Source organism: Bos indicus x Bos taurus, chromosome 16, assembly GCF_003369695.1.
Source record: "Bos indicus x Bos taurus breed Angus x Brahman F1 hybrid chromosome 16, Bos_hybrid_MaternalHap_v2.0, whole genome shotgun sequence".
NCBI classification, from domain to species: Eukaryota; Metazoa; Chordata; class Mammalia; order Artiodactyla; family Bovidae; genus Bos; species Bos indicus x Bos taurus.
In genome coordinates, this window is record NC_040091.1 from 1433434 (window position 1) to 1443463 (window position 10030).

At 41.6% G+C, this 10030-nt stretch overlaps 1 protein-coding gene across 1 annotated transcript; it reads left to right on the plus strand.

Annotated features, from left to right (window-relative positions):
* The first annotated feature begins 1091 nt into the window (after window positions 1-1091).
* On the plus strand, window positions 1092-7112 carry SNRPE (small nuclear ribonucleoprotein polypeptide E). Its single transcript, XM_027564190.1, has 5 exons — window positions 1092-1224; window positions 1948-1974; window positions 3438-3500; window positions 4426-4504; window positions 6896-7112. Exons 1-5 carry the CDS (start codon window positions 1171-1173, stop codon window positions 6949-6951), a joined length of 279 nt encoding a protein of 92 aa, XP_027419991.1. The 5' UTR covers window positions 1092-1170; the 3' UTR covers window positions 6952-7112.
* The last annotated feature ends 2918 nt before the right edge of the window (window positions 7113-10030 follow it).

The following is a 10030-nucleotide window of genomic DNA, read 5'->3' on the forward strand; positions in this document are numbered from 1 at the left end:
TGGAAGAAACACAAGCTGGAATCAAGATTGCCGGGAGAAATATCAATAACCTCAGATATGCAGATGACACCACCCTTATGGCAGAAAGTGAAGAGGAACTCAAAAGCCTCTTGATGAAAGAGAAAGTGGAGAGTGAAAAAGTTGGCTTAAAGCTCAACATTCAGAAAACGAAGATCATGACATCCAGTCCCACCACTTCATGGGAAATAGACGGGGAAACAGTGTCAGACTTTATTTTTCTGGGCTCCAAAATCACTACAGATGGTGACTGCAGCCATGAAATTAAAAGATGCTTACTCCTTGGAAGGAAAGTTATGACCAACCTAGATAGCATATTCAAAAGCAGAGACATTACTTTGCCAACAAAGTTTCGTCTAGTCAAGGCTATGGTTTTTCCTGTGATCATGTATGGATGTGAGAGTTGGACTGTGAAGAAGGCTGAGCACCGAAGAATTGATGCTTTTGAACTGTGGTGTTGGAGAAGACTCTTGAGAGTCCCTTGGACTGCAAGGAGATCCAACCAGTCCATTCTGAAGGAGATCAGCCCTGGGATTTCTTTGGAAGGAATGATGCTAAAGCTGAAATTCCAGTACTTTGGCCACCTCATGCGAAGAGTTGACTCATTGGAAAAGAATCTGATGCTGGGAGGGATTGGGGGCAGGAGGAGAAGGGGACGACAGAGGATGAGATGGCTGGATGGCATCACTGACTCGATGGACGTGAGTCTGCGTGAACTCCGGGAGTTGGTGATGGACAGGGAGGCCTGGCGTGCTGCGATTCATGGGGTCGCAAAGAGTCGGACACGACTGAGCGACTGATCTGATCTGATCTGAACGCGGGGGAACGATCCGGCTCATAAAACCGACTCAAAAGCGAAGTCGCGATGGGCAGCCGCGGTCGCCGCACAATCGAAGCCGCGCTCCCCCTCCAACCTCCCTCCAGGTGGCGCTGCAGGACCAACCCGCCTTCCGAAACGGAGTCGCCGCCGTGCGGCCTCCCCGGGATGCTCTGGAGCACCGAAATAACCGACTCCTGTGGCTAGAGAGGTATTTCCCAGGAACCGCCCACGTCGCCGCCTGAGCACCACGCACTTCCGCTTCCGGCTCGTTGTTCCGGAAGTTGCTTTCTGAGAGAGAGTGTGGAGCACTGTGGTGCTTGTGAGCTTCCAGCATGGCGTACCGGGGCCAGGGCCAGAAGGTGCAGAAGGTGATGGTGCAGCCCATCGTATCCTGCTCGATGCTTGAGCAGTAGGAGCTTTGGGCCGGGAAATGAGGGGCGAAGGAGGAGACGGGGTAGGCCCGAGGGAGCGGAGTGCGGCCGCTTATCCCATGAGCCCCTGGGGCGTCCGAGGCTAGGAGAAAGCGCGGGGAGTTGAAGAACCAGTTATGGGCGGGAGGTAGGCTCGGGCAGACCCTGCGTTGGAGAATGCGGTAGTGGTGGGGTGAGCGGGGAAGACGATTTTAATTATATACTGACTGAAAGCGGGTGTTACTGCTTTCCACCGGGAGGGAGACCTCGGCGCGGAAGAAACTCCAGGAAGATGAGAGTGGGAGCTATTCCTTTATAGTATTTAGTGATGTCCTAATGGGTGTTTGGACTTACCAGGTGGCTCAGAATCCTTCTGCCGATGCGGGAGACGGGATTTTTGATCCCAGAGTGGGGAAGATCCCATGGAGAAGGAAGTGGCAGCCCACCCAAGACTTCTTGCCTGGAAAGTCCCATGGACAGAGGAACCTGGGGGGCTACAGTCCATGGGGTCACAAGAGTGGGACAGGACCTAGCGACTGAACAGCAACAGTGGGTACCTAGTTGGGCACTTTCTTTGCCTAGGCACAGAGTTCGCGTTCAGAAAAATGAGATGCGGGTAGATTTAACGAGTTCCAGGAAGCAGAGTCTATGCTTTGCGTGTGGTTTTTTTTTTTTTTTTTTCCTTAACTCCTGCTGCAGAATCTCATCTTCAGATACTTGCAAAATGTAAGTTGTTGTCTGTTTTGTTATTTTTAAGTTAAAGGTGAATTTATTTGGCTGTTTGTATCATCCTGTCTGATCATTGTTCTAGAGCCAAAAAATGAAACTGGAGATTGGGAGGGCACTTGAGGAGAAGGAGTGCCAGGAAAGCTCTAATGTGACAAAATGGTATGTAGCCATGCCATGAGCTTCCCTGGTGGCTCAGACGGGAAAGAATCTTCCAGCAATGCAGGAGACCCAGCTTGGATTCCTGGGTGGGGAAGATCCCCTGAATGGCAACCCACTCCAGCATCCTTACCTGGAGAATTCCATGGATAGAAGAGCCTGGAGAGCTACAGTCCATGGGGTCTCAAAGAGTTGGTCATGACTGAGCCCCTAACACAGCCATGCCAACTCCAAGCATGCAAAGAACTGTGTTGTTACTACTTTGCAAGACCAAAATTACTAATTTCGAAAAGTAATTACTGGCTGACATGATAGCGGCACTTGGGTATTGGTACTTTCCTTGGGATTATGGCAAGAACATTGGAACCTTTCCATGGCACCTCAGGATGAGACACTGGAAGAAAATTTCTGTCAGCTTTTACTAGGTCATAAGGTGGTGTGCTGAGCACTTTGGGAGGTGGAGACACACTTATCGATAGAAAAGACACTGGAAAAGGAAGATTGGAGGGATAGGTTCAGAGGATTTAGTGAACCCTTTCACTAAACCCTTTCACTCCCTTTCCTTTGGACGGATTTTTATCAACTCAAAATTTGATCTGGCAGAGCAGAGTATTTATCCCTGAAGGAAAATGTGTTTCCTGTGGTTCTGACAAATTTTAGTATGTGACAACTTAATAGAAAAGCATTAATTTCAAGCCGTTGTAATTTTTAATCACAGGAGTTGAGGGTCTCACTCCTGGTTATTAGGGCTTCCCAGGTGGCACTAGTAGTAAAGAACCTGCCTGCCAGCGCAGGAGATGAGAAGAGATTCGGGTTCCGTCCCTGGGTCAGGATGATCCCCTGGAGGAGGGCATGGCAACGCACTCCAGTGTTCTTGCTTGGAGGCTCCATCCCTTGGATAGAGGAGGCAGGCTACAGCCCATGGGATTGCAAAGAGTCGGACACAACTTACGCGTTCCTGGTTATTAGGTGTGAGACGTGGAAAACTGAGACGCTAGAGAAGACTGTCTTGCAGCTGGAGTTTGCTCTGGTAGATAAGAAAGAAGCCCCTTTTGCTATCTTGTCACATTTTCACTCTAAATGTACAGAGACTATAAGCAAAAGAAATATGATTGAGTCTCAAAAACACAGGAATATTATTAGTTCCAGTGTAGCATTTATTAAGTGAGAATGTTTCATGGTAAGTAACTTGTCTTGGCTTTTATTTGTCAAAGTTTTTTAGGAGCCGTATTTGTCTGTTTGACCAAAGTGGTTGGATTTTGTTCACTTAGTTCTTAACATTTCTGTTTTTCTGATTATTTCAGAGATCGCGGATTCAGGTGTGGCTTTATGAGCAAGTGAATATGCGGATAGAGGGCTGTATCATTGTAAGTCATGATATTTTACCTCAGAGCATGTTGTTCAAAGAAAAAAATTTCCTAAAAGATGGCCAACAGAGCAATATACAAAAAAATCAAAGACCCAACCCACGAAAAGTCCTTCAGGACTCACTGTCCTTGTCTCATTGTTCTACTTAATAGGGATTAGGTAATTCACAAAAGAGAGGGAAAATTAATTTTATAAAATATTTAAACAATGATATTAGTCTTTAAAGGAGGGATCATAAATAAAATGAGGAGGGAGAAAGATGAGAATTCTTGGTTAGTGATACCTGAATAGAACTGGATGTCCAAGGTAGCAGAGTAATTTAAATAATGTTTTAAAGAAAGAAAATATGGGTGGAAGTGTTATACTAAGAGTCTGGTATTTCTTTGAGACAGTGTAGTAGATTCCGTCGGTAATCTCCCCTTCCCCTGTTTGTTAGTTGAAAAAACAAGCTCGGTGGTTGGTAGTGATAGTGTATTTGTGGGAACATGGGAAAATTAATATATGTACGCACAGTGTACTGAGTAGGTTATAAAAGATGTGAATGATGACTTTTTGGCATAGTTAATGAAGTCTAAAGTCCCCAAAGTTCCAGAAGTAATTTGAAGTACATTCCCTCTTTTGTCGTTATTTAAAAAGAGACTTAGGGAGTTTCCTAGTGGCAAAGTAGTTACGATACCAGGCTTTCAATACTGTGGCCTGGGTTCAATTCCTGGTTGGGGAACTAAGATCCTGCAAGCTGTGTGGGGCACTCCCCCTCCCAAAAAAAAAAAAGGAAGGAGAGGCTTGAGATGTGGTGTTTCAGCTGGAAGATCAGTGGAGAGATGAATTTCTGAATTTGGTGTTTTTATATATTGCCATATTAATTTAGAACGGTTTGGATATGATTTTACATGAAGATGACAGTCAATTGACTTATTTTTCTAGGGTTTTGATGAGTATATGAACCTCGTATTAGATGACGCAGAAGAGATTCATTCTAAAACAAAGTCAAGAAAACAACTGGGTAAGAATATAGATGGCCTCAAAGAATTATAGAAATTTTTATTCACTTGCAGAATTGAATGAATTGCAACTCATTTCATGTTTAAATTTAGTTTGTATATGAGAAATTATTTGGGAGAGTAGTGTATTCTTAATCATCTTTTGCCACTTATTGTTTATCTCACTCCATTTCTACTTCTGTCTCTCCAGTTGGGAGCTTTCACCAAGGTTACCAAAGACTAATGGTGTTTAATCTAATGGTCCCCATTTTATTGAGCTCTAAATGGCATTTGGCTCTGTGATACTATAGTCAGCTTTTCACTTTTCATTACTAGTTGTTCCTTTTTGAGACTTCTATATATTCATTCTTTAGGACCCAGCCATTAAATGTTTGAGTTGCTTAAGTCTTGGTTCTCAGTCCTCCTGTCACTCAATATTATTTCCTAGGTACTCAAGACTACACTAACAGTTATATTTATATGTTGACTTGCAAATGTACATTTGTAGCTCTAGACCTCTCTCAGCCTCTTCAGTATTTCTACTTGGATGTCTCAAAGGCTCCTCAAAATTAGCATATCAGAATCAAACTCAGTTCCAATGCCTGACACACGATTTAGAGCTATATTAGTGTTTCCTGCCGTAGTAAATGGGACCAGTTCTATTCAGTTTACTAATAAATTTCTCTGCAACTCCAATTTGCTCTGCAGACTCCAGTCATCTTTTTAAAACACTGGCCTGAATTTGTTATCTCTTTGCTTGAAATCCTTTGGTGGCTTCCTGTTGCTCATAGGATAAGAAAATCTTTAATATATCCTTCAAAGTCCTTCATGATCTGGCTTTACCTCCCTCTGCTCATTTTGTATCACTCTGTACTTCATTTTCTGAGGATCATCCACACTTCTTTCAATTCTTGGAATCTGCACATTTGTCTCATCATAAATTTTTGTGTATGCTGTCCCCTGTGTCTTTGGGACTCAGGTCAGGTACCACTTCCTGCGAGGGTTAGGTTTTGTTTTGCCTGGGGTGGGGATGGAGGGAGGGTATGCTGTGCTGAATTTGTAGTAAAACGTTCATTATTGGGGTTGTTAATGTCTGCCACTGGACCACATGCTCCACTAGTGCATGAGTCCTCTCTGTTTTGCTCCCTAGTGTACTTAGTGCGTGCCACATAGTAGAAATTTTAAAATATTTGAATAGTGAAGTCAGTTTCTTGACCCATGTTCTTTAGGATTTATGGCTTCCTCAAGGTTTAAATAATTTCTGTTAAAATTGCATTAAGTTGAGGTTTATTTAGGCATTTTGTCTTTAACTGTTTAATGCCCCAATTGACAGCTCACTAGTATTTTTAAAAGTGGTAGTTTTCAAGTGCCTCTTTTTTCCAGTCCCTGAGGATTCTCTTGAGCCTTATCTTAGCTGTGTGCAAAGTAGATTCTGGGAGTGGTATAATGTTTTGCTTAGCTTCTTCCTGCCTAGGCTTTTTGAAAACCTGGATTTTTCAAATATAAACGTGTCTTATCAGGAAGTGCAAGCTCACCTTACTGACATTATTTATAAATTATTTGCAAAGTATTGATTGCTCATGGTAATATCAACTCTGTAAAACAGGTTAATATTACTTCTTGTGGAATTGCTGATGGTGTTGATTAACATTTCTCAAAGTGTTCTATTGAACACCAGTATTCCTGCAGATATTTATAGATATTTCTCAGGAAGAGTGCCCTTTGCTCAAACAGATTTAGACAGTGTTAGGTAAAACTCAAACAAGTTTGTATATCACAGAATGAAATCCTTATTAAGAACTCTTAAGAATGAGGTTATAGTATGCTGCTGCTAAGTCGTTTCAGTCGTGTCTGACTCTGTGCGACCCCATACATGGCAGCCCACCAGGCTCCACTGACCCTGGGATTCTCCAGGCAAGAACACCGGAGTGGGTTGCCATTGCCTTCTCCAATGCATGAAAGTGAAAGTGAAGTCGCTCAGTCGTGTCAGACTTTTCTCAACCCCATGGACTGCAGCCTCCCAGGCTCCTCCATCCATGGGATTTTCCAGGCAAGAGTACTGGAGTGGGTTGCCATTGCCTTCTCTGTATAGTATGCTGCAGTTCCTAAAAAATTCATTTCTCAGCTTCTGCAAAATCAGCTTTAGGAAATGTTGGGATAGTTCACTTAGTCTGCAGACACTGTACTTTTCATAAAGTAACATTTCTCTGCCTTCATTAGGTGATTGTTGGAAAAGTGCATATGGTCTGATATGCACAGCCTTTCAACATTGGAACATGTCACATAATTTCACAGACGAGAAAGCATTTTTAGAATCACTCAAGAACGACCTAAAATTCTGAAGCTAAAAGTTACAGTTTTCTGAGTGACTATTAATGGCTTTTTTTTTTTTTTTTTTAAATTTTGTGTTGCAGGTCGGATCATGCTAAAAGGAGATAACATTACTCTGCTCCAAAGTGTCTCCAACTAGAAGTGACAGATGAAGTGAGAAATTGTTTGGCAATACCGTTGGTTTTTTTAGGTGTCCTTTGTTAGAGATGTAGTTCTAAAACATGTATTCATATTGTTCTGCTCACCCTTATGTTATTACCAGATGACAATAAATGCTGTGGGACTGTTTTTATCAAAATATTTACCTTATTTTTTCTATCCAGTTATAGAGTTTTTACACAATGTCACCGTTAGCTGTTAGTGTTTATTTTAAAGTTTTCTGAGGGATGGCACTTGCCCTGAACATTTCTGTGAAAAACATTCTGTTTTTCACAGAACTGGGATTTGTAGATCCTTAAGGCAAAGACTAGGAATTCTGCCTGATGTGACTTCTGATACTGGGTGGTGTAGCAGGGGAGCGTTCACAAAAGTAAAGATTATGGTGCTAATATATGTTTTCATCATCAGTTCTAATTCTGGAAGCTGGGACACCAGGGCTTCTAGCCACATTATGTTGAGAACATTATAAGGGCTCAGTATCTGCTTAGCACTCTGTTAGAGTTACTGTGTGAGGTCTTTGTGTATTTTATCACTAAGATCAGAATGTGAGGAATATTTGGATACAGACATAGAATGAAGGTTTTAATTAAAAAGGAGTTCTGTTAAGAGTTAACCAGAGGGAGACTTTGTGAGATTGGTAATCTGAAAAAGACCCACAGGAAACACTGGTTAACTGTTAACTACTGTTAAGCAGAATAATAGAATGTTAGTTGAAGAAACACCTCTCATACTCTTATCTCCAAGGATTTTGGTTCCTCCCCCAGTAATTGCTTATTTCCTAATTAAATTATGTCATTAGTTCTCGCTTCCCCCAATATATCAGGGTTGTTCTGATTAGAATTCTAATAACCATATTAAATGGTTATTGAATATCTGCTATTAATTGAATACATATGTGAAACAGACTGACAAACATAGCCTCAATACCAGGTACTAAGTATTATTTAAGTTGAATCTTGAAAGATGAATAAGACCTGCCTTAAATTCTGATAATGGGCAGTGTTACTAAGGGTAGCTGAGGAAGAACCAGAAAGTCCAGTTCTTGTTTTTCCAAGTGCCTGTGAGGGTGATACAGAACTTTTCTTTAAACTGAGTAAAAGAATCACTTTGTGAGGTAGAGAAGATTTGTAGGTGAGCGTAGAAATCAGTCCAACTTAGAACTTGGCATTTTAGCTGTCCCACTCTATTTAAAGTTGTGCCTTTTTGGTCATGTTTTCTAAATAAAGGGCTGGTTTAGCTCTTTTAACATGTCTTAAGTTGGAAATTCAATTGAACCTGCTATAGCATGCAAAGAAAACCTCAAGCAGCAGAGGGAGTTGCAGCCCTGAGACTGCTTCAGCCTTTCTGGTGAAAAGCTTTTTGAGAGCAGAGCAAAGACCTCCCTGCAGCTTTCTTGGCACCAAAATAGCTGAGAAGAAGGATAAAAGCTGGAGCAACATAATCCCTAAGAAAACCCGCTGGCTGCTTTTTCTTTTCCCCATGCTGCCTTTCTGACCTGCCCACCCTATGTAAGCAAAGCTGTTCCTGCTGTGGGTTATTCTGAGTGGCTCAAGACATGGAAGTGTCTATTTTTGACAGAGCAAATGATGATAGTGAGAAATAAAGGTACAGTGAACTTAAAATTGAGCTCTGTATTTAGAGATCCCTGCTTGCTTTCCTGCTGTACTGGAGCCTGTGGTGTTTGCTTTTTAAGTGGTACTTTTCCACAATCTGCAGATCTTTTCTTCCAACCAGAATTTATATTATAGGCATTGCTCTCTGCTTCATTAAGGTTATTCGTATGTGCTGCTGGGAATCTGTTCTTGACAGCTCTTGGTATTTGAGCAGTTATTTTTCTGAAATGGTTGGTTTCTGAAGGGGTCTTGCTAACCACTCAGTAACTCATAATATTGTTGAAGTGAAGGATGGGAGGACAATAGCCTCTGAGACAGTAAGTGCTGATTCGGGCCTGACGTTCGTAGTAAGCAGGGGGAAAGAAGGGTCAGAATAGTTGGAAAACACTGGAATTCTGTATATGCAGGCACCAGCTGTTCTAGAGTCACATTTGTCAGTTTCAGGATTAGAGAGTGGGTCTCTAATTTAGACTAAGGCATTACTGCCCAGGAAATAACAACAGGCATTTGCCTAATAGCACCATCTCCTGTTATTGGTTGATCCAGGATCTTTGTCCTTATTAATTATTCCTTAATTTATTATTCCTATTAGAACTAATCATAACCACATAGGAAAAAAACACATCCAGTGAAATTTTTAAAACTTCAGACTACACGGAAAGATGTAGAGCAGAGAACAAATCCCCCCTTTCCCCATCAATGTTCTCCATGAAAAACCACGGTTAGGAGTTGGATGCCTTCTGAGCTCTTTTTTAATATGTATAGCTTGGTTTCTCATTTTGGTATTTGTACTTTAAAATTTCTTTTAATTAAAAATTTTAACTTTGGTAAAATATACACATATAATATTTGCTATCTTAACCATTTTAAAGTGTACAGCTCAGTAATGTTAAGTATATTCACATTGTTACACAGTCAATATTTGGAACTTTTTTATCTTACAAAAATCAAAACTGGACCCATTAAACAATAACTTGTCACCCCTCCCTCCCCTGAGCCCCTAGTGACCATCATCCTTTCTGTTTCTGAGTTCGATTAGGTACCTCATATAAATAGAGCGTGTAGAATGTGTCAGGATTTCCTTCCTTTCTAAGGATGAATGGTATTGCGTGTATGTATACCATATTTTGCTTATACGTTTAACTGGCAGTAGGCATTTGGGTTGCTTCCACTCTTTTACTTTTGTAAATTATGCTGCTGTGCATCTTTGAGACTCCACTTTCAGTTCTTCTGAGCATATGCTTACAATTTTTTTTGAGGAACCATCAAACTATTTTCCACAGCATCTTCACCATTTTACTTTCTCGTAAGTAGTGCACAGAGGATTCAATTTCTTCACTTCCTTGGTAAAACAACTTTTTTAATAGAGAAGTCTGTGACGTTTTCGGCCAGGCAGGCCACTTGAAGGGGATGAAGCCAGAGGAGTGGTCCTGATGCTGACCTGGC